We start from the raw sequence: 27333 nt of genomic DNA, 5'->3' as shown, positions 1-27333 counted from the left end.
TATCTCTATTTTGTTTTAAATGATTTTTCTCAAGTAAAGTAAATGTGGTTTCTGTTTATGAAATATCAAAGAAGCTATGCATGGAGACATATGTATATTTTACTTATGCTACTTCCCATCTTGACTCTTCTAGAAAAATGCGTTTTATGCACTGCTGCTGAGTGGTTGGTCCATCTCGCTGTATGTCATTCAACTGTTTTTGAGAAACCTGCGAGACATTTGTAAGGAATATTGGCAGTACCTTCTAGGTAAGAGTTCATACATTTTCATTCTTCCTTTTGAGTACTGACTTTCTGAAGATAGATTATTTTCAGAATCTAGTTGAAGGAAGCTCTCCCTTTAATTTAGGCACATTGCAGTGATCCTCAGTTTTTCAGCAATTCTGTTCTATTCAAATATTCATTAGCGTTGCTTTTTCATATATGACTAAATTAAGTGTTTCAGAGGCATCACATCAAATGTCAGCGTGTCATACCCCAATTTATACCCCGCAGGTATGGTGGATATTTTATTTATTTATTTTATTTATTCATAAAGATTTATATAGCGCGAACTTGATCCCGAAGGATATCAGAGCGCTTTACAATTTGAGACACAGGTAACAAATCAAAACATGAGTCTAATATGCGGACTCTAATAGGCATTGGATCAACTAGTACACACATAACAGCTCAAAATAAACCCGAGTGCACAGATAAGAATGGGTTATGCGATGGAGCCTAGAGAGATAAGGGGAGTACGTACAATAATCATATACAGGAATAATAACCAGTACCCAAAACAAAAGTCAAATGTGGAGTCTAAAAGGCAATGAATCAAATGTTGAACATCTAACCGATCATTTATACACCTGGTTGAACGAGGAATGTGCTAGTCGAAGGAGCATAATGACTTAAGGGGAGTAGATTCAATAATCATGTACGCGAGTAATAACCAAAACAAAAATAATGATCATATACAAGAATAATAACCGATACTATAGTATGTCCGAAGTGCTTAGAGCTCAAAATTGCCCCCCATGTTAAGGTAAGAACTTGTTCATGAGGAATTTTTTAGTTTCCAGTTTGAAAGCAGCCTTGGAAGAGATCCTCCGAATTTCCGGTGGGAGAGAGTTCCAAATTTTAGGAGCGTGCCAGAGAAGGCTCGTTGGCATGTTCTCTTTTTGCGGAAGATCTGTGGCTTCAAGAGGAGGGAATTAGCACTCTTTGACAATCTACCCCCCCCCCTTGTGCAAGGTAGATGGGGGTTTTGAAGTGGAGTGCTTGGTGTGATAGGCAGGCAATCTTCAGTTGAAATCTAGCTCCGTAGAGTAGCCAGTTTAGCGATTTTAAAACCGGGGAGATGTGTGCATTTCGCTTGGTGCCCGTGATCAATCTTGCCGCAGCATTCAGAGAAGCCTTTAGGGGAGCCAAAGTGTATTTGGGGAGGCCACATAGTGTAGCACTGCCATAGTCAAGTCTCGGCAGAACAAGCAATTGGACCACTTGCTTGAAATCTGCTTGAGGTAGGAAAGGTTTGAGATTCCTGAGTGTTCTCAGAAGGTGGTTAGCTCCCTTGCACAAGTTGCTAATGTCAGTCTTCATATTCAGATGCTTGTCCAGGATAATTCCTAGAGATTTAGCTGAGTCGATAATGCGGGGGGAGCAGTTGAAGGCTGTAAGTTGATTCGTCCATAGGTCGATGTTAGGAGTATGTTTCGGGGGAGAAATTCTGTTTTGGAGGGGTTTAGCAGGAGGTTGTTTGCAGTTAACCAGTTTTGGGTAGTCAGTAGGGTGGAGTTGAGAGAAGTGATGTCATCCAGGGAGGAGATTTTCAGATAGAGTTGGGTGTCGTCTGCATACATATGGAAGTGAATGTCCAAGGTTTTTAGAACATTAGCTAAAGGTTCCAGGAACACATTGAAGAGAATGGGAGATAAGGAGGACCCTTGGGGAACCCCCATGCTGACTGGAGATGGTTGGGAGAGTGAGTGGTTCGCCTTAACTCTTTGAGACCTGTGCTGGAGAAAGGATGAGAACCAATGCAGCACCTTACCAGAGAGGCCCATCCTATGCTCCAGAATGAAAAGGAGATTGTCATGATTGACCGTGTCAAATGCGGAGGAGAGGTCAAGTAGGATAAGGAGGCAGGATTCATTTAGATCAAGCATTATTAGGCTGTCATCCATCACGTGGGTGAGAGCAGATTCAGTGCTGTGCCCACTACGAAAGCCAGATTGGTGTGTGTGCACATAGTTGTGACTGGACGCATTTTTCAAGGAGTTTGGCTAGAGTGGGGATGCTGGAGATAGGACGGAAGTTGTTACGGTCTGTACTGTCGGCTGTGTTTTTTTTTAGTATAGGTGTTACCTGAGCTTCTTTTAGGCATTCTGGGATTGTGCCTTGTAACAGAGACGCATTGAAGATCTTTGTCCAGAAGGGGGAGATTTCATCCTTAATTACTTTGAAGATGGTAGGTGGCAAAGGGTCACTGAAGTGATTAGATGGGTTGATACTCCGAAGGACCTTTTTGATATCATTTTCATTGAGGGGGGTAAAGGTGTCCCAGGAAGCGTTGTTCATGATACCCCAGCTACGTGGTGCAGTCATGTCTAGTCCTGTCAGTGGGGGTACAGGTTCATTTGGTAGCAATAGTGCCCTCCTGGTTTCCAGATCAATGTTGAGAAGTCTCGTTTTCTCAGTGAAAAAGGCAGCCAGATCATCGCATGAGGGAGGTCTGACTTCTGAGGCTGATCGGTTAGGGGCTACCACCGATTGTTGTTTAACCAATTCAAACAATTTCTTGGGTCGACTCGACGCTATGCTATATGATGGATACATCTGCCTGTGGATTAATCACCTTTTGAATTACCCCTGCGCCAGCATTCCTGGTAAAGTCTTTTTCTAACTCTCACATGTCGACGAGGACGTCATATTAGCACAGCTCCGCTTGCAACACCGTATGACATCACTGGAGCCATAAGAAGACCTCATTGGCATGCTGACGTCCGTTCTGTTTTTTCCACGCTGTCGACTCGTAACCGTTTTTTTCTGGGACTCTCCATTTTACTTGTGATTACTTGGTTTCTTCCTCCTCTTCGTGTCGCAGTGAGAATGGCTACTTCGAAGAAGTCGGGGTTTAAGCCCTGCAATCAATCAATCATAACATTTGTAAAGCACACTACTTACCCGTGAGGGTCTCAAGGCGCTGGGGGGGATGGGGGGGGGGGGTGATGCTACTGCTCGAAAAGCCAGGTCTTGAGGAGTCTTCTGAAGGTCAGCAGGTCTTGGGTCTGCTATAGGTGGGTGGGGAGGGTGTTCCAGGTCTTGGCGGCGAGGTGGGAGAACGATCTGCCGCCGGAGGTCGCTCTTCGGATGCGGAGGACTGTGGCGAGGGCGGCGGAGCGGAGCTGGCGGGTGGGGGTGTAGAAGCTGAGTCGTCTGTTGAGGTAAGCTGGTCCGGTGTTGTGGAGCGCCTTGTGTGCATGGGTGAGGAGCTTGAAGGTTATCGTCTTGTTGACTGGGAGCCAGTGCAGGTCTCTCAGGTGGGGTGTGATGTGGCTGTGGCGAGGGATGTCGAGGATCAGACGTGCAGAGGGGTTCTGGATGCGTTTCAGCCGTCTCAGGAGTTTGGCCGAGGCTCCTGTGTAGAGGATGTTTCCGTAGTCCAGTCTGCTGCTGACTAGGGCCTGGTTGACCGTTCTTCTCGTTTCGGTGGGGCACAAAGACTAGCAGGAGAGGAAAAGGATGTTAGACAAGTGCAGCAAAATAAACAGCAAAATAAACACCAGTTCACCGAGGCAGTACAGCGGCGTGGGGAGCGACCTGACTGCGAGCAGGGTTGGAGGTCGCAGAGGTGCAAGGAGTGTGAGGGCCATATGTCCATCATGGACCCCCATGATGACTGTCTCTGGTGTCTTTCTTCGAACCACAACGTCGAAGGGTGTTTGTGCTGTTGGAAGATGAACCTGAAGGTGCTGAAAGAGCGTGAGGAGAAGCTCTTCATGGTGCGGGCAAAAAAGGAGAAGAGGGGTCGTAAGAGATTGAAGTCGTCGACTTGTCATACTTCGAAGTCGAAGAAGCATACAAAGAAAAGAAGACATTGGTCACAACGTCTATCATCGAAGAGCTAGGCTTCGAGGTCCGCCTCTCCCATACAGCGGCGTTGTGAAAGATTTCACCTCACCGTCTCCTTTTCCTTCTCCGCAAGCGACTCCGGCTCACTCTCCGGCGCCCAGGGATTCTCCGGCGCCCAGGGATTCTCCAGTTCCCAGGGAGTCTTCTCCTGGTCCTGCGGCTTCATCTGTGCCGGCGCCGATGTCTCCAGCGCTGCAGCCTCAGCCCCCTGTACAGCCTCGGATGGATCCAGACCAGGGGATTTCGGATCCTTATCCTCCTTTCCTAGGGCTGGGATCAGATCCTTTGCATGTCCTTAATGCGATGTTTGGCATGATTGCTAGGGCATCCTACCCTACCAGTGCGCACTCAAGCCCCATGGGCCTGCTTGCCTTTAATTTGGTCATCCCCCAGCAGTATGCCCAGGCACCTTTCGTGCCTTTCATGCTGACTGCTCCATCTTGGCAGTTTCCGGCACAGAGGTTTTCGACTCCGATACCTCATTCACTGGCGTTGTCCGGTGTTGGGCTGACGTCATCCCGGATTCGATCGGCGCCGTTGCCCACTTTGGAAGGTCCTCCTCCGGCACTGTTGGCGCTGCGGCTGGTGCCTCCGATGCCGATCCCAAAGCAGCATTCCAGGAGGGAAGCGCAAAGGCTTCTGGAGGAAGAGGAGTACCAGCAAGAACTGGAGGAAGGGGAGATCCTTGACTCTGTGGATGCATTCAAAGGTCTACTTGTGGCCAGTGGCCTGGATACTTCCCCGGAGAGGGAGCTGTCTAATCCGAAGGCTTTACTTTCACAGGATGTTGCTCCTTATCACTTAGTCATCAGGAAACCTGATAAATTGTTGGACCTTCATTTACCCTCAGCTGAGGTAAAGTAAAATATTCTGACTTAGGTGTTAAATTCTCCTTCCTCTTCCGTTGAACCTCTGCTGCCTTTCAATGAGGTGTTGACAGAACCGATTATGGAGGTGTGGCAGAAACCTTTGTCTGCCCCTGCAGTTTCTAGATCAGTGGCAAGGAGGATTATAGGCCTGCTCCTGGTGATCCAGCTTTCCATTCTGCCCCTTTATCTCCAGAAAGCTTGGTGGTACTGCTTCTTGCTCCAAACAGTTGACTGGATCCTTCCCCACCGCCCCGGGGGATAGAGACTCGAAGAAGTTGGAGCAGTCTGCCAAAAAGGTGTTTTCCTCAGAAAGCATGACTCTGAAGTCAACGAATACCATGTGTTTGCTAGGAAGGTACATTCATGCTCTGATAGACTCTGTCAAGCAAGTAGCTCCTTAAACCTCCTGAAGATGACAGTGTTCATTTTCTGGAGGCTCTTTCAGATTCGCAAGCAGCCCCCCATCAGGTCATCCAGTCGGGTCTGGACACAGCAGATTCGGTTGCCAGGGTAATGGACTCCGCGATTGCAACTAGAAGGCATGCCTGGCTTAGGTCTTCAGGTTTCTCGCCAGATGTACAGGCTACTTTGCTAGATCTACACTGCGATGGGTCAAGATTATTTGGAACAAAGGTGGATTCTGTGCTGCAGCGCTTCAAGGACTGTAGGGCTACTGCAAGATCCTTGGGCCTGCAGTCCCAGCCCAGGGGCTATGAATACAAATGGTATTGAGGCTTTGGAAGGTGACTTCCTTTCGAGCCCGTCAGCAGCCGCAGCAACAGCAGAACCCTCTGTACAGGTCGTACAGAGGAAAAGGTAGAGGCTGTCTGCGGGGAGCTTCTCGACAAATCTTCCTTTTCCTCTCCTGCCCCCACTACTGGTACCATGGAAAGCCGCTCTAGATCCCCCATCTTGGAGCATGTTGGTCCTGTAGGGGGCCGGGTGTCCCATTTTCTGCAAGATTGGAAATTGGTTATTTCAGACTGTTGGGTTTTGAAACTTGTGGAAAATTGGTATGCCCTACCTTTTCAAGAGTTTCCACCTCCTTACCCTCCTCTCCAGGGCTGGTGTTCAGAAGACCACTTGCTGCTTTGGCAGCAGGAGGTTCTTACCTTACAACAGAAAGGTGCGATAGAGGTGGTTCTGGGACAGGAAAGGGGTCAGGTATGTTACTCCCGTTAGTTCCTGATTCCCAAGAAGACCGATCTTGGACCTCAGGGTTTTGAATTTTTACCTCAGGCAGGAAAAGTTAAAGATGTTGACCCTAGCTCAGGTTCTTCTAGCGCTGCAGCAGGAAGACTGGATGGTGTTGATCGACTTACACGATGCGTATTTCCACATCCCTATTCTGAAGTCTCATCGGTAGTATATCCGGTTTATGGTAGGGTCTCAACACTACCAGTTTGTGGTCCACCCGTTCAGTCTCACTCCCGCACCACGGGTCTTCACAAAGGTGATGGTGTGGCGGCAGCACATCTCAAAGTCGGGGATTCCGGTGTTCCCCTATCTGGACGGCTGGCTGCTCAAAGCAAAGTCGCCAGAGATGGTGTTGCATCACTTGCAAGTAACCATGTGTTAGACCTGTCAGCCCTTTGGGTGGTCCCTCCTCATCATTATTTATTTTGTCCCACTTTTGCCTCAAACCCTGTTAGAATTTTTCCTTTTTGGGAACCACCAGACTTTTTCGTGTTGATGCAGATTCAGGGAGCCATTTTATCTACCCCTGGAACTTCTGTCTGAGGGCCTGGAGCACAAAATGGTGGCCACCTGTGACATCACCAGCACCCACTGGAACCTACTAGCACCTTCCAGAACATTCCAGAACCCTGTGACAGTTGGAGGCGGTTTAGAATGTTGGGAAGCTAAGACAGAGAGTTGGCAGTTGGAGCTGGCAGTTGGCACCTGACTGGTGAAGAGTGAGCAGCAGAAACCTGAAGGAGGAAGGAGTGAGGCAGCAGGGGTGGAAACTTGTGCCTGGAGTGGGGTCCATAAACCCACCCTTGATACTAGTCCCTACTGACTGAGCCCAGCCTGAAGCCCTGTGTGGGAAGAAACAGGAAAAACCATCTTAAGGACCTGGACAGCAGGAACAGGCCTTAGAATCCAAGAACAGCAAGATCCTGACCTGGATTCTGGTTTCCCTGGAGTCCGACGTCGAGAAGCCTGAGACCCGGAGCCCGAGGTGGAGAAGCGGCGCTGACTGGAAAAGCAGACGTCGTACCCGGAGCCGCCAGAGGTCGAGAGAGGGCGCCGTCGGAGGTCGTAGAAGTACCAGAGGTCGAGGAGGAAGTCACCCGAGGTCGAGTGAGCGGCGTCGATGGGGGAGTGAAGTCCGCCCTCCGGAGTCGCCGGAGACCGAGGTGAAGCGTGCCGGAGGTCGGGAGTGGAGGTCGCACTCCGGAGTCGCCGGAACCTGAGGAGAGGAGCACCGGAGGTCGGGAGTGAGGATCGCACTCCGGAGCCGCCGGAAGTCGACATCGAGCCAAGACTGCCCGATGTCATCGAATCGGAGGTCGAGATCGAGCCGAGGCCGCCGACATCGATCCGGAACCGCCTACCGGCGTCGTCAAGAACTGACATTGTGCCGAGGCCGCCGACATCGAACCGGAACCGCCTCACGGCGTCGACACGACTCCAGCGGCGTCGGAGCTTCAGAAAAAGGGCAGTAAGTGGAATAGAGGGCGCCTAAGGCCCTGTGGAATCCTGAGAGACTACCCTAGGAGCTAGAGAGGTGCTGGAACCAGCTTGATTGTGCCAGGGGTGAGCTGAGACTAATTCAGAGGGGTTGTGTAGAGTGAGAGAGCCAGGTCTCTAGAATTCCCCCCTTGATCTACCTCAGTTTAGGCCTCAGCCGTGTCCAAGCCAGGGAGTAGACACCCTCAAGCCATCCACCTAACCACAAGCTGTGCCTGGGCCAAATTAGCCCATAGTAATCTCAAATGTGAACTGATTCTATAAGTGTCACTGTCAGCTTTTAATTATTTATTGAGAGCACTGTATTTATTGTATTTAACCTATTTATTGCTCCACTGTATTTATTGTTCCACAGTATTTATTGTCGCACAATATTTATTGGTTTACAGTATTTATTGCCTCAGAATATTTAATTGCCTGTATGTATTGCACTTATATTTATGCCTTAATTATTTATGATCACCCCTATTTATTGAATCATTAAGACAGTATTTATTTGACCTGCACTATTTAAAAAGCCTTGTATATTGTGATTGTGTTATTATTTATTTAATCAGCAACTAAGAGAAAAAGAAGATAAAGAGAAATATTTTCATAATTTTTACGGTGTAGAGTCGTTTTTGGAACGGATGCACGCATGGTTATTGTATGGGTATGACGTATGCTTAGCACGGTGCCTGATTCCTGACCACTCGAGCCAAGCTACCACTGTGTATGTCTGGAAAGACCCCGTTACCACCAACCCCTTCCGGTGTGGGAGTGGAGAATTTCCAACATTAATTGGTGTTCAGCGGTGGGATAGAGCTGTGCCTACGTATACTCAACAATAACTGTGGGTAGTCCATAGGCCTACACCGGGAGTTTTCTCAAAGCGGCCTTCCTAATTGTGAGTTTTTGTTTTTTCCAAATTTACTCTGGTGGTGGGAGGAGGTATTATATAAGGTACCCCCCTGCATAGTTACTGCAAATAACTGTCCTCTGACCTGAGTGGGCAAGATGGAGTTTGTACTGGAAAATTTAGAAACGTACACTGTGGCCCAACTCAGGGAGTTTTGTCAGCGGGAGGGGGTGTATTGTCCCCCAGGAGCAAAGAAGGGTGCACTCCAAACCAGCTTAAGGGCTTGGGGGGGAGGCACGACGGGAAAGCAAGGCTGAGGAGGAGGACCGGGATAGAGAGCCCGACAGTGAGGGAGCTGGTTTGTACCAACCTGAGGTGGGGAACCTGTCAGCGGGGCCCAGGACACTTTCCAGGAAGGGCAGCAGTGCCTCTAGCGGTGGCTTGTCTGAAGTGGAGTTAACAGACCGGAGGGAGAAAAGACAGCTCACATGGGACTTAGCAAGGCTGGAGAAGGAGAAGGAGGAACAGAGGATGGCTCATGAGATAAGGCTGAAAGAGATAGATCTTCAGATCCTGAGAATCGGGGCACACCCTGTACCTAACGGTGGCAGCGAAGAACGAGAGTACACCAGGGAACCCAAACCCTACCTGCCAAAGGACATAGTAGCTAGCTATGGAGTGGGCGACGATATTGCCAAGTGGCTAGCGGCCTATGAGGTCTCGTTAAGGGCCCATGGGGTTCCAGAGAAGTACTGGGGAGGGGGATTGTACAAGTACATGCCTCCAGCTGGTAGGGATGCATTATTGGCCCTCGGAGGATGAGCAGACCCACTACCCCACCATGAAACTGGCGCTCATAAGAAAGTTTGGACTAACACCCGAAAAGTACAGACAGAAGTTCAGGGGTAGTCACAAACTGGGCACACAGAATTGGGTGGACTTCCTGGACTATGCAAAGAAGGCACTAGAGGGTTGGATTCAGGGCAGTGAAGTGAGGAACTACGAGGGGTTGTTTGATCTAGTACTGAAGGAACACCTGCTCGAGAAATGTTTCCCTGAACTGCGTCAACACCTGGTGGATAGCAAGCTGACCAGTCCCCGGAATCTTGCTGAGGAGGCGCACATTTGGGCTAGTACCCGGGTGTCCCCAAGGGGGACTGGAGGGGATACTCAAAAGGCCGGACAGGGCGCCCCCCAGAAGAAAGAGGGAGGGGAGAAGAAAAAGGAGTTCTCCAAAGGCCCCCAAAATAACTTCCAAGGGAAGGGAACAGGATTCACCCCTAGGGCCAACCCACCCAGAAACCCTAATCCTGGCCAGAGTCAGCAGCCAAGGGTTGTCCATTGCTACGAGTGCGGTGGCGTTGGACACTATAAAGGAGATCCGAAGTGCCTGAAACGACCACCCCCTCCCATTGGAGGAAAGACCCCCGGAGTAGCTAGTGCAGTGCTCGGGGAGGAGATGCCCTTAACTAAGGGAAGGGAGTGGGCGGGTGTCACTTTAGTGTCCCTGGGAGAACGGGAGATGGTTCCTAAGATCCAGGTGCCCGCAAATACCGTAAAGTATGGGCAGTGGGTCACCATCAACGGCCAAAGAGGGGAGGCTCTGAGAGACACAGGAGCCAGTATGACTATGGTACGTAGTCAACTGGTGTCTCCAGAGCAGGTAATTCCCGATGTACTCCACCCAGCCGCGATGGCTGACGGCAGAACAGGCCACTATCCAGTGGCCGAGGTTCCCTTTGAATGGGGGGGGGTTGCAGGTTCACTTCGAGTTGCCGTAAGCCCTGCCGTGCCAGTCGATTGTCTACTGGGGAATGACATGGAGCACAATGCTTGGAAGGAGGTGGAATACCGGACTCATACTGAGATGCTGGGTACACCTGACTGGGCCTGTGTGAGCACAGGGTCCGCGACTACCCGGAGAGGGAGTTCGTTTCGGCTGGAGCCTGGAACAAAGGCCCAGCCAGCTGCCAGTCAAGGGAAGAACCGAGGACAGGAGGAGCCTGCCTCGGCGTCCACACCCCGTAGGACGGATAGGCCACCGGAGGTGGTGGACCAGGAGTCTGCGGTGGGGGACGTTACCAAACTGGAGGACCTACCCATCCCGGCCGAGTGGCACGTGGAGGGAGGCCCGTCCAGGGAGGAATTCTGCCAGGGCCAGAGGGAGTGCCCTACCCTTGAGGGGCTGAGGCGACAGGCCGAAGCCCAGGCAGCAGGGAACGTTGAAGGGAACTACAGTGTTTACTGGGAGGATGGTCTCCTCTACAGTGAACCCAAGGCACCCCTACATGGATCGTCACGAGCCTTGGTAGTCCCTCAACGTTATCGAGCCTTCCTTCTGGAGTTGGCTCACGAGATACCATTGGCAGGACACCTGGGGCAAGACAAGACCTTCGCCCGTCTTGTCCCACACTTTTATTGGCCTCAAATGAAAGTGTCGTCCGATACCTACTGCCGGACATGTGTGTCTTGCCAAGCCAGTGGGAAAACAGGGGTGAAGCTGAAAGCTCCCCTGGAACCACTTCCTGTCGTTAGCACCCCCTTTGAAAGGGTGGGCATCGACATTGTGGGTCCGTTAGATCCGCCAACATCAGCTGGTCACAGGTTTATCCTGGTTCTGGTGGATCATGCCACACGGTACCCCGAGGCAATACCTCTGAGGACCATAACAGCACCTGTTGTGGCTAGGGCCCTAATGGGAATCTTTACCCGAGTGGGTTTTCCCAAGGAAGTTGTGTCCGACAGGGGGACCAACTTCATGTCAGCGTACATGCGGGCGATGTGGAAGGAGTGTGGAGTGACCTACCGGTTCACAACTCCTTACCACCCCCAGACCAATGGTCTGGTGGAGAGGTTTAACAAAACCTTGAAAGGCATGATCAGAAGTCTGCCTGAAAGCCTGCGGAGGAAATGGGACGTCCTCCTACCCTGTCTACTCTTTTCCTACAGGGAAGTGCCACAGAAGGGAGTGGGCTTCAGCCCCTTCGAGCTTTTGTATGGGCACCCTGTACGTGGACCTCTCAACCTGGTGAGAGACGGATGGGAAAGAACTCCCAGGAAGCTTCCCCAGGATGTGGTGAGCTACATGCTGGCCTTCCGAAGCCAAATGGCTAAGTTGTGGAAGCAAGCTTCTGACAACTTGGAGGCCAGCCAAGCAGTAATGAAGGCGTGGTATGACCACAACGCTCACCCGGTGGAGTTGGAGCCTGGCCAGAAGGTGTGGGTGATCGAACCAGGAGAGCTTAGTGCCCTCCAGGATCGCTGGTCAGGACCCTTTGAGGTGTTGGAGAAGAAGGGTAAGGCTACCTACTTGGTGGATCTTAAGACCCCTCGTCAGCCCCTACGGGTGCTGCATGCCAATCGCCTCAAACCCCACCACGAGAGGCCCGAAGTCATTTTGATGATGGTGACTGACGGAGGAGAGGACGTGGAAAGCGAGCCTCTCCCTGATTTGTTTGCGTCTCAAGAGAAGGATGGGTCGGTGGAGGGAGTGATTCTCTCCCCATCTCTAACTCCTGAACAGCAGGAGGACTGCCGCCAGGTCCTGGGGCAGTACTCTTCGTTGTTCTCCCTTGTCCCGGGTAGGACTCACCTGTGCGTCCATGACGTGGACACAGGAGACAGCCCACCTGTGAAGTCCAAGATCTACCGGATGTCAGACAAGGTGAAGGCCAGCATTAACAGTGAAGTCACTAAGATGCTGGAGCTAGGAGTAATCGAACCTTCTAGCAGCCCCTGGTCCAGTCCGGTGGTGTTAGTACCAAAAGCTGCACCACCGGGTGCCCAACCGGAACTGAGGTTCTGTGTGGACTACCGGGGACTGAATTCAGTAACCAAAACTGATGCTCATCCGATCCCTAGGGCGGATGAATTGATTGACCGGCTGGGAGCTGCCCAATATCTGAGTACCTTTGACCTTACTTCTGGGTACTGGCAGATCTCTTTGACTGATGGAGCAAGGGAAAGGTCAGCCTTCTCCACGCCCAATGGCCACTACCAGTTCTGTGTGATGCCCTTTGGGCTCAAGAACGCACCTGCCACGTTTCAGCGCCTGGTAAACCAGATCCTCACCGGAATGGAGAGTTTCTCTGCTGCTTATCTGGATGACATAGCCGTCTTCAGTAACAGCTGGGAGGATCACTTGCGTCACTTGCAAGCTGTTCTCCAGGCCCTGAGACAAGCTGGATTGACGATCAAGGCCAGCAAGTGGCAGATCGGGCAGGGGTCGGTAGTGTACCTTGGACACTTGGTGGGTAGGGGAGCGGTGCAACCCCTCCAGGCGAAGATCGAGGCCATCATGGCCTGGGAACCCCCCAAGACACAGACTGAGGTCCGAGCTTTTCTGGGCCTCACGGGATACTACCGCCGCTTCGTGAAGGGGTACGGTACCATCGTAGCCCCCCTCACGGAGCTCACGTCCAAGAAACAACCTCGACGGGTAGTCTGGACGGAGGCTTGTCAGCAGGCCTTTGTGAGATTGAAGAAAGCCATGTGCGAGGCCCCGGTCTTAAGGGCCCCAGACTTTTCCAAGGAGTTCATTGTCCAGACGGATGCATCAGAACATGGCATTGGGGCAGTGTTATCGCAACTCAATGAAGAGGGTCTGGATCAACCCGTGGTCTTCCTATCCCGGAGACTACTTCCCAGGGAACAGAAGTGGAGTGCAATAGAGCGTGAAGCCTTTGCAGTGGTATGGGCTCTGAAGAAGTTGCGGCCATACTTGTTTGGCTCGCACTTCCTGGTTCAGACCGACCACAGACCCCTTCGTTGGCTGATGCAGATGAAGGGGGAGAATCCCAAGTTGTTGAGGTGGTCTATTTCCCTACAGGGAATGGACTTTCAGGTGGAACATCGGCCTGGAGTGGACCACGCCAATGCAGACGGTCTCTCAAGGTATTTCCGCCTTAGTGATGAGAACTCCCAAGGGGTTGGGTAGCTCTCCCCACTTTCAGCTGGGGGGGACGCGTGTTAGACCTGTCAGCCCTTTGGGTGGTCCCTCCTCATCATTATTTATTTTGTCCCACTTTTGCCTCAAACCCTGTTAGAATTTTTCCTTTTTGGGAACCACCAGACTTTTTCGTGTTGATGCAGATTCAGGGAGCCATTTTATCTACCCCTGGAACTTCTGTCTGAGGGCCTGGAGCACAAAATGGTGGCCACCTGTGACATCACCAGCACCCACTGGAACCTACTAGCACCTTCCAGAACATTCCAGAACCCTGTGACAGTTGGAGGCGGTTTAGAATGTTGGGAAGCTAAGACAGAGAGTTGGCAGTTGGAGCTGGCAGTTGGCACCTGACTGGTGAAGAGTGAGCAGCAGAAACCTGAAGGAGGAAGGAGTGAGGCAGCAGGGGTGGAAACTTGTGCCTGGAGTGGGGTCCATAAACCCACCCTTGATACTAGTCCCTACTGACTGAGCCCAGCCTGAAGCCCTGTGTGGGAAGAAACAGGAAAAACCATCTTAAGGACCTGGACAGCAGGAACAGGCCTTAGAATCCAAGAACAGCAAGATCCTGACCTGGATTCTGGTTTCCCTGGAGTCCGACGTCGAGAAGCCTGAGACCCGGAGCCCGAGGTGGAGAAGCGGCGCTGACTGGAAAAGCAGACGTCGTACCCGGAGCCGCCAGAGGTCGAGAGAGGGCGCCGTCGGAGGTCGTAGAAGTACCAGAGGTCGAGGAGGAAGTCACCCGAGGTCGAGTGAGCGGCGTCGACGGGGGAGTGAAGTCCGCCCTCCGGAGTCGCCGGAGACCGAGGTGAAGCGTGCCGGAGGTCGGGAGTGGAGGTCGCACTCCGGAGTCGCCGGAACCTGAGGAGAGGAGCACCGGAGGTCGGGAGTGGAGGTCGCACTCCGGAGTCGCCGGAACCTGAGGAGAGGAGCACCGGAGGTCGGGAGTGAGGATCGCACTTCGGAGCCGCCGGAAGTCGACATCGAGCCAAGGCCGGCCGACGTCATCGAACCTGAGGTCGCCATCGGACCGGAGCCGCCCGAAGTCGACATCGAGCCAAGACTGGCCGCCGACATCGATCCGGAACCGCCTACCGGCGTCGTCAAGAACTGACATTGTGCCGAGGCCGCCGACATCGAACCGGAAACGCCTCACGGCGTCGACACGACTCCAGCGGCGTCGGAGCTTCAGAAAAAGGGCAGTAAGTGGAATAGAGGGCGCCTAAGGCCCTGTGGAATCCTGAGAGACTACCCTAGGAGCTAGAGAGGTGCTGGAACCAGCTTGATTGTGCCAGGGGTGAGCTGAGACTAATTCAGAGGGGTTGTGTAGAGTGAGAGAGCCAGGTCTCTAGAATTCCCCCCTTGATCTACCTCAGTTTAGGCCTCAGCCGTGTCCAAGCCAGGGAGTAGACACCCTCAAGCCATCCACCTAACCACAAGCTGTGCCTGGGCCAAATTAGCCCATAGTAATCTCAAATGTGAACTGATTCTATAAGTGTCACTGTCAGCTTTTAATTATTTATTGAGAGCACTGTATTTATTGTATTTAACCTATTTATTGCTCCACTGTATTTATTGTTCCACAGTATTTATTGTTGCACAATATTTATTGGTTTACAGTATTTATTGCCTCAGAATATTTAATTGCCTGTATGTATTGCACTTATATTTATGCCTTAATTATTTATGATCACCCCTATTTATTGAATCATTAAGACAGTATTTATTTGACCTGCACTATTTAAAAAGCCTTGTATATTGTGATTGTGTTATTATTTATTTAATCAGCAACTAAGAGAAAAAGAAGATAAAGAGAAATATTTTCATAATTTTTACGGTGTAGAGTCGTTTTCGGAACGGATGCACGCATGGTTATTGTATGGGTATGACGTATGCTTAGCACGGTGCCTGATTCCTGACCACTCGAGCCAAGCTACCACTGTGTATGTCTGGAAAGACCCCGTTACCACCAACCCCTTCCGGTGTGGGAGTGGAGAATTTCCAACACCATGCGACTGTTGTTCAATTTGGGTTTCTCGTTAAATGTGCCCAAATCTCACCTAGTGCCCTCTCAGCGTAGCCTGTTCATAGGAGCGGTACTGGACACGACTGTATGTCGAGCTTTCCCGCCTCCAGAGGATTCTCGACATTCAGGAGATGATTCCTTTATTTCTCGATGGAGTGGTTGTTCCCGTCCTGAAGGCCCAACTCCTGCTCAGTCTGTTCGATTCCTGCATATTGTTATTCAACCAAGCTCGCAGACACATGAGGGCACTCTAGTGGTGCCTCCGCAGGCAGTGGTATCAGCCCAATGAAGATCTCAGGGAGAAGGTCAGCATCTCCAGTGAGACTGCAGCGGATCTGTCTTGTTGGAGTGTGTCAGACAGCCTGTCTCAAGGAAAGCCCTTTCAACCTCCTCCACCGGTGGCCACAGTGATCACGGATGCTTCCACTCTAGGGTGGGGTGCTCATCTGGGGGATCTGGAGATCAAGGGTCTTTGGTCTCCGGAGGAAAGGTTGCTTGACATCAACCTTCTGGAATTGCGGGCAATACTTTTGGCTCTCAAAGCCTTCCTTCCCTCCCTTCGTGGTCAGTCGGTTCAAGTCCTGACTGACAACACTAATGCGATGTGGTACATAAACACACAGGGAGGGGTAGGGTTGTGTCGTCTCTGCAGAGAGGCTCTGGTCCTGGGCTCAGGCCATCAGATTTGTGTGATTGCAAATCATCTAGCAGGAGTGCTAAATTTGCGTGCGGACAGTCTCAGTCTGCAATTTTCGGCCGATCACGAGTGTCTTCTTCATCCGCAGGTGGTTCATCGCATCTTCAGGATGTCTTGGTTACCTCGGGTGGACCTTTTTTGCCACTCAGGAGAAAGTAATCTACCTGTAGTTCAACAGTCTGCAGTATCCGATGCAGGGAGCGTTGGTGGGGGGGGGGAGAGAGTCTTCCTATTGAATTGGAGTTTGCAACTCCATTACGCGTTTCCTCCCATAACTTTGATTCCTCGGGTTCTGAGGAAGATTTGCCAAGACCGGGCCAAAGTCATATTGATCGCTCCAAATTGGCCAAGAAGGATGTGGTGCACAGATCTTCTTCACCTCCATCGCACCCTCCGCTCTGTCTCCCTTTCAGGGCAGACTTCCTCTCGCAGGGGCAGGTTCTACACCCCCACCTCCAGAGCTTGCACCTTCATGCCTCGAGATTGAATGGGGCAATCTTGAGTTCTTTCTCTCTCCCAGCTGATGTGGTAGATGTTGTTTTATCATCCATCAGACCCTACCAAATCAATTTATTCTTCTAGGTGCTCCTCCTTTTGAGCCTCTTTATAGTTAACCTTCTTTCTTTCAAGACGGGTTTCTGATCGCTATTACCCCAGCCAGGAGGGTAAGTGAGCTTTAGACTCTTAGTTCTAAATCTCCATTTTTAACCATTCATGCAGAAAAGATGGTTCTCGGGACCAAAGCTGCTTTCCTGCCTAAGGTGGTCACTCCTTTCCATCTAGGGCAGTCTATTACCTTACCTGCCTTTTATCTCCCCCCCCCCCCCCCCCTCATCCTTCCATGGAGGAGGAGAGACTTCATCTATTTGATCCTAAGAGGGCTGTCGGCTTCTACCTGGACAGAACCAGGGACCTAAGGCTGGATGATGGGTTACATTGGACGAATGAAAATCAAAGCTGTCCACAAACGAACACTCTCAAGGTGGATCATCTTGTGCATCAAGATGTGCTACGCCTTGGCCAAGAAGGAGCTGCCTGAAGGTATTAGAGCTCATTCCACCAGACCTAAGTCGTCTTCTTCAGCTTTGGCTAGAAGTGTTCCTGTTGTAGACATCTGTAACGCAGCAACTTGGGCCTCCCTCTACACCTTTGTAAAGCATTACTGCTTGGATTCGGATGTTAGGAGGGACGGCCATTTTGCACGCCCTGTACTGCAAGATTTTTTGGTATAGGCAGGTGGACACCCTCCTCACACCCTCCTCCGGGAGAGGGACAACTTTGGGGATTCAATTCAAAAGGTGAGGAATCCACAGGCAGATGTATCCATCAGAAGAACAAGGGCCAGATGTATCAAAGGGTTTTACCCATTCTGTGTCTATGGGAAAATGTGCTCGTACATATGGCCCCAGGTTACTTACCTTCGGGAAAGCTTTTTCTGGTGGATACAGTATCTGCCTGTAGATTCCTCACTGACCGACTGCCTCTCTGTTGTCCTCCTGCATATACCGAAAAAGTTCTGACTATCTGACATGGTTATTTTCTATGTCATTTTCATGCCATACAGTTTGTTAGGAAATGCTTTGTTTATTGGCTTTTCCTTTCTACTAATGTATATACTGTATACATATATATATACTGGGCATACTTGTGTTATGTTGTCGGTCCGCCTGTTCGCCTCAAAGGCACGGAAAAAATGTGTGGAACTGACGTCCGCATGCCTACAAAATCTTCTTATGGATCCTGTGACGACATACAGTGTCGCAAGCGAAGCTGTGTTATTAGGATGTCCTCGTCGACGTGGGAGAGTTAGAAAAATAATTTCTGTGTAATGCTTGCGCAGGGGTTATTCAAAAGGTGAGGAATCCATAGGCAGATTCTGTATCCACCAGAAAAAGCGTTATCGAAGGTAAGTAACTTGTTCTTTATCGTCATAACATTGAAGCATTTTGCACAAAGGCAAGCCATTCCACCCCAGACCACTCTGGAAATGGTTCTCCTCACCAGCCAAATCTGTGGCACAACAACTATACTGCAGACTCTTCTCAGTCGACAGCTGTTGGCTTAGTTCCACTCACAATGCAGCCTTCCGGATTTGTGCTCATCTAGCACTGGTTTGTTAAACATATGTGGCCTAAATATTTTATCTCATACATTCAGGTTTCTTTTTTTTATCCATTGGCCACGCCACAACGTAGCATGCTGTTGCCTATAAGTTGGGCTTCCCCCTGTATCTAGATTTCTTATAAATGTGAAATCTTTACCCAAAAGCAAGATCAAAATCTGAATTAATTGACAATTGTAAACCTCACATATTATACTTAATGCAAACTTGGATACAGGCATCGTCCGGTCCCAATAATGGCAATACTGTTCCCCCTAATTTCTTTATAATTCGCTGCAACCGGACCAACAAGCTGTAGGAAGCTGGCTCTTTATATTGTATACCAAAAAGAGGTATTCTGTGCAAAGAGTCTAGGTATATGTCGGAAACTGGCTCTGTATATACTATTCCAAAGTACGGTATAGTGTGCACATAGTCCAGTGAAACCCCAAAGGTAGGCAGAGGTAAAAGTAGATATAAAACCTTACTGTCTATATGTGGTAGTGTGGGTGAGCAGTAACGCTTTATCAGAGGGTAGTGATACGCATTTATTGTACACACTTGGACAAGAAATTATGTCACACACTCAAAGGCTAAACTCAGACCAATTTGTTTGTATAAAAATATTATTTAGTTATTTTATTTCTAGAACCAGGCCAGGTGCAAGTTAGTGAGACAATTCTTTTCAGGTATATTGCAGTTGAAATGCAATTGAAATGCAGTTGGATGCAATTGGTTTGTTTACTGGTAAGTCACCAGTTAAAAATGTATTTAGTTACTCTTCAGATTACTTTATACATTACTTTTCAGATTACTTTTTAAGTGACTTTTTCTACTCAGTGTGATATGTCTAGATATCACACTAGGACATTTCCTAGAGTAAAAAGGTAAGTAATTCAGGTTTTGTACGTTTGCAGTTTCTTAAGGTTTCATACAAACCAACTCCACACTTAAAAGATTATTTTCACAGAAAAGCAGTCCTATGGGAGAAAACAGTTATCGGTTTTTCAGTAAGTACTTAAGTTTTGAAGTTGGTATTCTGGGGTAAGAAACGGGGTTCCCCAGGGCCGAGAATGTACCCTCAGCGGCACTACAGCAGCCAGAGTGGTTAGGTCCAATGTTATCCAGTGGGAGGGATAGGGGCCCTCCGGTTGGTGGCTGCTCACGAGCAGGCCACAAGGTTGTGGGAGTAAAGCTCCTGGGGTTTAGCTCAGGGCAAAGGGGGATCCAAGTTTAGCACACTAGGTGCACCCACAGCGGCACAGGGGCGGTCTGGTGCAGGGTGCTGTTTTGGTGCCGGGTGCCCTGTTTTCAATGGCAATTGCCGGTTTTGTTTTTTAGCTACAGGCTCGGTCTAGGATGTCTTCCAGGAGGAAACAACATCTGGGCAGGCAAGTTGGAAGGCTCAGGATGTAGGTGCACCTCGGTTTCTCTTCTCCAGGCAGCTGGATGCAGGGGTGTCTTTTGAGGTCGGATTTCACCTCAACGGGCCACTCGCGTTTAGTGGGGGTCTCCGTACAGAGGCTGCAGGTGACGTCTGGGAGTCCCGGAAGGGTTAACCCACGGTGGACTGACTTTGGAGCGCTGTGGGTCCTCGCTCCATCCGTTGGGACACTTTAACTCTGGCCAAAGGCGTTGGCTGCAGTGGTGGTTCCAGGCGTTGTTTCTTTGTCCTCCGCAGGCTCAGAGTCTTTCTTGGCTGTTTCTTTTGAACAGAGCTGCGGTTAACAGGCGATCCGGTCTTTGTTGAAGGCAGTCAGACTTCCCAGGAGGTCTGGAGGTCGCTGGCTGCAGGACAAGGTGACTTTTGGCGCAGCATCTCTGGAATTTCCGACGGGCCGGTTTGGCTGGGGCCAATTCAGTTGTTCTCTGCAGTCTCCTCTGCTGGGCGTCTTCTTTTGTCCTTCTTCGTAGGTTGCGGGAATCTGTCTTCTTAGTTCAGGGCTGTCCCCTAAATACTGTACTTAGGGGGATTTTAAGGGGTCTTGAGGTCAGTAGCCAATGGCTACTGACCTTAAGGTGACCGCACCCTTGGTGTGCTCACCCCATGTGGGGCAGTGGGCGCAATCCCTAACCCTGATTGGAGAGTGCCTACCATCTGCAAGACGGCAGGCACTGAAGAGTGGGCTTCACCTCGCCTCCCCCACCTGAGGAGTGGGGTTGGCAGAGGTGGGTACACCTTCTGGGCTGCTTGAAGTTTTCCGGCCTGTCTTCCCGACGAAAAGGAGGGGAGACGAGGGGAGGCTGCTCCTGATAGCAGAAGAGGCTGGAGGTTGTATTACAAAGGCAGCAAGGCCTTTGAAGCTACCCTGCCACAGATGGCTCTTCCTGACCTGGGTGAGGTGTGAACACCTTCACCCAGGAAAGGCTTTGTTTCTGAGCTCAGGGAGCGAAGGCTCCCACCCCAGGAGTCCAGAAACTTGTTTCGTAGTGGCAGGCTTGTTTACCAGTCAGGGAACCCACTAGAGGCTGGTCGTTTTCCAGGGGGCATCTAGAAGATGCCCTCTGAGTGCATTGTATAATAAATCCCACACTGGCATCAGTGTGGGTTTATTACGCTGAGATGTTTGCTACCAAACTTTCCAGAATTCAGTAAAGCCATTATGGTGCTGTGGAGTTCGTAATGACGAACTCCCAGATCATATACTCATTATGGCTTTACTGCACTTACAATGTCTAAGAAAGGACTTCGATACTGTAGGGGTACAGTGCTCATGCAACTGTACCCGCACCAGTGGCATAGTGCATACAGCTAGAGGGGTGGCTCACCTTTGACATAGTCAGTAGGTTGTAGGCATGGCACACAAGGATGTGTGCCATGTCCACTTCACTTTTCTCTGCACCACAACACGCATCCTGCAATGCCAGTGTGTGTGTATTAAGGTACAGGACCTTTAAGGGTGGATACTATGTGCTGCAGCCCATCGAGGCCGTCCCTGGGCACAGTGCCCTTGGTACCCGTGTTACCATTTATAAGGGACTTGCATGTGACCAGAGTTGCCAATTGGGGGTACTAAGGTAAATTTTTGGGGGAAGAAGACCGGCACTGGGGACCTGATTGGTTGGGTCCCAGGGCTCATCAAGTCAAAGTGCATCAGAAATCGGGCAAAACGTGTGTGTGTGTGGGGGGGGGTGTTACTGCAACAGAAACCTAGCTTCCTACAGTATTCCCTTATAAGTGGACAGGGGCTTGCTTTAGCAATCCCAATGTGCTCTTCTAGGGGGCAGTGTAGTCGAGCAGCATTGCATTTATTAGAGAAGAGCATTAGACATCTGCAAATACACAGGCAATAAATGATGCACACGACTCAATAAGGAGATTCACACTAATTAATAAAGCAAACTATTATCTTTACATGCGTTTTGGCACCACGATCATCAGGTAAGTATGTTTCGAGAAATGCTTTTAAGTTTCAAAAGTTGACGCGGCAATATTATCTTATGGAGGAAAAACATACGCTGCATACAGGTACTTCACAGCGAGTTATGGGACCAATCTCCTGTACTTAAGGTGAGTATGGGGCAAGGTTCAAGGCCACACCAACAGGTCACCTTGGAGGCTATGGGGCGTCTGGGTGCAGAGGTTTGTTTCAGCGTCCGATGCCCAGTGTTATCCTATAAGGGAAAATATGTAATGTAATTGGGCACTTAACGGCAACTTAATCTCCTGAACTTAAAATGAGTCAGGGCCACACCAACAGTTCACTTCTGGGGGCTCTGGAGCATCAGAATGCAGAGGCGTGTTACGGCATCGGGTGCCCTTGTTAGTCAATAGGTATCGATCTGTCTGAAAGAGGCTGCAGGTTTGGACTGGGAAACCAGTCCGGCTGAAAAAACAAGAGCTCGCAGGTGTTGCGATGCTTCGGGACACCTTTGACCACGTCCACCCTGGTCAGGGGCAACTGGTGCAGAGGTGCTTTGAGGAATGTTTTTTCACTGCTGATTCACGCTCAGTTGGGGGTGTGTATGCATGCACAGAGGCTTCAGTCTGCGCCTAGGAGTATCCTCCTGGCACATCCAAGGGGGGCTCCTTCTCTGGAGGGCGGGGGAACCATGCTGGCACCATTGACCCACTTCAACTCTAGCTTGGAGTGACTGGTGCAGTTGTGCTGACCGGTGTTGGGTTTAGACGGGAGTCCTCTGTTTTCTTTGGTACGTGCAGTGTGCAGTTAAGCAGCTCCGCTGCTCCACTGGAGTTCCTGAGTCTTGGCAAAAGCACTGGTAGTCCTCTCAGGCTTTTGAAGGCACAGCAGCTTACAAGATGAGCCAACTTCGGCGCAAACGTCTGAACAGTGAACAGGCCGGAACGGTTGGCGCCTAGACAGTTGCTTATTCCACAGTTCTTTCTTTTCGCGGCTCTTAAGTCCTTCTTTTAGGTCCGCAGGTTCTGATTTTCCTGGGACCAGGGACTCTCCTAAATACTAGATTTAGGTGCTTTGGAGTAGTGGAGGGTAGTAACCCAGGGGCTACCGACCCCTGGGGTCAATATGGCCCCCTATAGCACATGGGCATAACCCAGTCCCATAGTTCCTATGTTTGCCATCACAAAGATGGCCGACTTCTAATTTTCTTATTCACTTCAGTTAGCCCACCTTTTGGAGTGGAACTAGCCTGAAGGTGAACACGACTCTCTGACTACTAATTTTCCCGCCTGTCCAGGTGTCAAATGGGCTCTGGATGGGAGGGGGGGAGGAGCGGGCTGTATTCAGCAACTTCTCCTGTGACAGAAGCCAGATTTGCATACTAAAGGCAGTGGGCTCTTTGAAGCTCCCTGCCTTGGATTGCTAATTTGCAGGTCATCCTGTGGGAGGGGTGTAAACACCCTCTGCCCGAGCATTATTTTGTTACTGACCTGAGAGCAAAGGCCCTCGCCCCTGGGGGCCAGAAACTTGTCTGTGGTGGCAGGCTGGCTAGAACCAGTCAGTCAGCACACTTGTAGTTGGTAGGTTTTCAGGGGGCACCTCTAAGGTACCCTCTGGGTGCACATATTATTAAATACATCATTAGAATCAGTATGGGTTTATTAATACAAGATGTTTCATATCAAACATCTCCATTTTCCGTGAAGTCATCATGTAGCTGGGTAACTTGTTTTTTGACCAGTGTCCAGCACATGTATTTAAAAGGGCTTCCCTGTTCACGTGTACTGGCAATAATTAAACTGGCCACATAGGGGCATATCTGCTCCCACAGATATGTCCATACATGCAATAAATGCACCCTGCCTAGGGCTGCAAGGCCTGTTGTAAGGGTGACGCACAAATTATTAAATGCAGTGTTTGAGGACATGGCACAAGTGTGTGTGATCTTCGGTTTTCACGTTTTAGAGCACCTTGTCACACAGCCTGCAGTGACAGTCTATGAGTTTGGTGCTGGGTCCCTTAAAGTTTCATAAGATATGCTGCAGGTCTTAGGGACCCTCTTTAGTGCCTGTGTCCTAGATTTAAGAGGTACACCTTACTAGGGACTTACAGAGGTGCTAAAGGCCTGGGGATTAAGTGACCATTTGTCTTGTTTTGGGGAAAGAACCCTGGCACCGGGGACCCTGGTTAGCAGAAACCCAGTGCACTTCAGTTAAAGTTGCAAAAAATACCAGGCAAAAAGTGGGGGTATCGGTGCAGCAAGAACCCAATTTCCAACACATGCCAGGAAAAGGCATCATTACTCGGAAAAATATTCACTGCTCTATTTTAGAGGCCAAACTTACCTCGCACTGAGGTCCTCATCTTTACCCTAAAGCTAACTTCTGTTACGGGAGCTCTTGTAGATCATCCCCAGGGGATGATCTACAAGAGCTCCCGTAACAGAAGGAAGCCTAATTTTGAGAACCCTGCCTACCTGTTGGGATAATTCCTTGTTCCTCTGTACTCAGCCATCGCCGCCGCAGCTACTGGGCTCCTTTCTTCAGCGCGTCTCCCCCGCCGCCGCCACTTCACATCGCGGAGGAGAGCGGGGTGAGACCACAACCCCCAGACTACCTTGCGGCCGCTGACGCCGCCAACGCACACGGAGGCGCATAAAAGATTGCGGCTCCCTCGGGGGAGCGGGAAGCCTAATTTTGAGAACCCTGCCTACCTGTTGGGATAATTCCTTGTTCCTCTGTACTCAGCCATCGCCGCCGCAGCTACTGGGCTCCTTTCTTCAGCGCGTCTCCCCCGCCGCCGCCACTTCACATCGCGGAGGAGAGCGGGGTGAGCCCACAACCCCCAGACTACCTTGCGGCCGCTGACGCCGCCAACGCGCACGGAGGCGCATAAAAGATTGCGGCTCCCTCGGGGGAGCGGGAAGCCTAATTTTGAGAACCCTGCCTACCTGTTGGGATAATTCCTTGTTCCTCTGTACTCAGCCATCGCCGCCGCAGCTACTGGGCTCCTTTCTTCAGCGCGTCTCCCCCGCCGCCGCCACTTCACATCGCGGAGGAGAGCGGGGTGAGACCACAACCCCCAGACTACCTTGCGGCCGCTGACGCCGCCAACGCGCACGGAGGCGCATAAAAGATTGCGGCTCCCTCTGCGTCGCGGGACGCGCGCGGGCGGAGCCGGTCTAAGCCCGGGCAGAGGGTGGGCCGTCTGTGGCCGTCCGGGGCTGGACTGGGCTGGGCTGGGTCACCCCCCTAACTAGCTTAATCCGGACTCGGGGTCTGTTTGTCGCTGCATAAAGTCCGTCGTTAAGGTTTGGCTAGCGAAGGGTCATCATGTTGTACTAGCTGTGGTTACAATTGCCTTAAGTTATTTGTTACAGTGTAAGGTATGTCAAAAACTTCCATTAAGGGCTCAACAGTGGGGGGATCAGGGACTTTAGACGCCTTTTTAAAGAGAGCTGAAAATGCTGTTTCAAAAGAAATTGAGATTGTTGAAAAAAGGTTGTCATTAGAGCCTTTTGCCCAGCTCATTCCGGCAGTGCCCATGCAGGCACCTCATTCTATCTCTTCTGGGCCTGCCTTAGAGACTTGTGATTCTAGCGTTCAGCTTATTTTGAATGTTTCTAGTCCTTCTCTTTCCCCCCCAGCCTTACGCACTAGGCAATTAAAGACCCCCTCTGTCGCCCCTGTTAAAGTACCTAAGGGTAAGAGAAAAGCTACTCATGCCCCTAATGGATCCGCCATTACGCTAAACAACCTAGGAATAAAGATCCTGGTGAGGGACTGGCTCATCCGGTAGGCAGCTTAGTGGTTGAGGCTACCCCTCAGCCGGGAAATAGGTTTACGGAACCTGGGGCTCAAGGGGATACAACCACTTTGAGAGACTTGTCAGCTGATTTGATCAAGCAGCTGGACGAGCGACTAAGTAAGTTCATATCACCAGTCTTGGACAGACTTAGTGAGATTGACAATAGACTTATTCTAATTGAACGCCATATTGCTGATCAATGTGCTCCGGTGTTAAGGCCTAATCCTTCTGATCTACTTCCCCTAGGTGAAGTCACTTCTAGAGTGTCTGATATGGTTAACTCTATGTCAACTTCTGTTGCGGGCCCTATAATTCCCGTACCACCTGCTCAGGGAATTAATCGCGTTAGCCCAGGTTTGAGGGGTCTTACTGAAAGTCGAAGTGCACGGGGACAGCTGACACACAAGGAACGTCCACTAAACTTGCCTCCAGAGGCATGCCCATACACGGTTATTTTGGCTAATGTCCCGAAAACTTGTGATGGCAAGGAAGAACATTGGTCCTCCTTGAAAAATAAAACCCTTCACTTTTTGGCTGGGAAGACAGTTTTGGGGAGTCACCTCTTTGATTGTTTCAAAATGGTGAGAAGGGTCCCGTGGGTGGGGAAGTCCAACAAGACTCTGAGGGGGGACTGTGTTGTTGTGAATTTTAGTTCCCCCGACATAGTTGATCATATTTTAAGACAAGCAGGGTCTCTCAGAATTCAACAGAACCACATTAATGTCCTCCCTTTGGGCTTTTTTTATCCACCACCCTTTTCAGGACTGGTTAGATTGAGCGAGCGCCCCTTTCAGCAAGTTGCTGCAAGTAATGCACTGCTATTAAAAAATAGATTCGAAGTCCTTAGTACTTTAGATATAAATGATTGACTCAGGGATAGTGGAGTGTATACCCACAATGATGTCTTCAGTACAGTACCTTCCAACTCCTCTGGGTTTTTATCTTCTAGGTCACCTGTTGTGGATAACACGGTCAATTTCACTGCTTTAACAATTAACAACTTACCTTTACAGACAGAGGCTGCCATTAGTGTTACTCAGAGAGGTTTTGAGGTAGTTTCTGTAACAAAGAGAGGAACAGCTCCTATCTTTAATCTTGATAATTTGGGTGTTGAATTGCCTCATAATGGAGTAGAGGTTGATCCTTTACCTTCTTCGCCTAAATTGGAAAATTGCTTAATTAAAGAACAAGTATGTGTAAAGGGCACTCCACAATAGATTCAATTTCTGCTTTATCATGGAATATTGCGGGTCTTCGCTCTAAACGAGATGATCAAAATTGGAGGGCTTTTCTCTCCACTCATCACATAATTGCTTTACAAGAAACATGGGAGGCGACAGATCCTTATTACCTGGATGGGTACCAATCCTTTATTAAATACGCTGTGCCCTCTGTTATGGGGAGACCACGGGGGGGGTCTTTTGTTATTATTCGGTTTAAAATTATTATATAGTATTGAGCTGTTAGTAACTAACTCTCCTCATATTTTAGCGGTGAAAATGGAATGTGTCAACCTGCCATCATTTTTGGTGGTTAATTTTTATAACTCATTCACTAGGTCGGATGAGTTAGAGCATCTCAAAGCACTGCTCAGTTTTCTGGACGAGTATGATGCAATTAATGTTAAACCTTATTTTCTTTTACTTTTTGGTGATTTTAACATTTACGTATGTCATCTTAATTGTTTAGTAAATAACTATCATGATTTATGCCCACAAGAGGCTACCCACTTTGAACACTCTAGGGGTGGGACTTTCCTAGAGAACATGGTATCGTCCTATTACTTATACATGCCTGTTCAAGACTTGCTGGTTCCTGTTCATACGTTTACGGGTCAAGGCCATTGTAGCACAATTGACTATATTTTTGTACCACGCAT

General features: G+C 50.0%; 1 protein-coding gene across 2 annotated transcripts in view; it reads left to right on the top strand.

The window, feature by feature from the left end:
• NEMP1 (nuclear envelope integral membrane protein 1) overlaps positions 1–27333 on the top strand; it is a 354900-nt gene that overhangs the window by 178981 nt on the left and 148586 nt on the right. For both annotated transcript variants that reach the window (XM_085600970.1, XM_085600971.1), the window contains exon 6: positions 134–248. In XM_085600970.1, coding sequence (XP_085457096.1) covers positions 134–248 — 115 coding nt within the window. The remainder of the gene's footprint in view (positions 1–133; positions 249–27333) is intronic.

This window comes from Triturus cristatus, chromosome 4_2 (genome assembly GCF_964204655.1).
Source record: "Triturus cristatus chromosome 4_2, aTriCri1.1, whole genome shotgun sequence".
Lineage (NCBI taxonomy): Eukaryota > Metazoa > Chordata > Amphibia > Caudata > Salamandridae > Triturus > Triturus cristatus.
The sequence above is the reverse complement of the archived record's forward strand: the minus strand, read 5'-3'. Positions and strand labels throughout refer to the sequence as shown.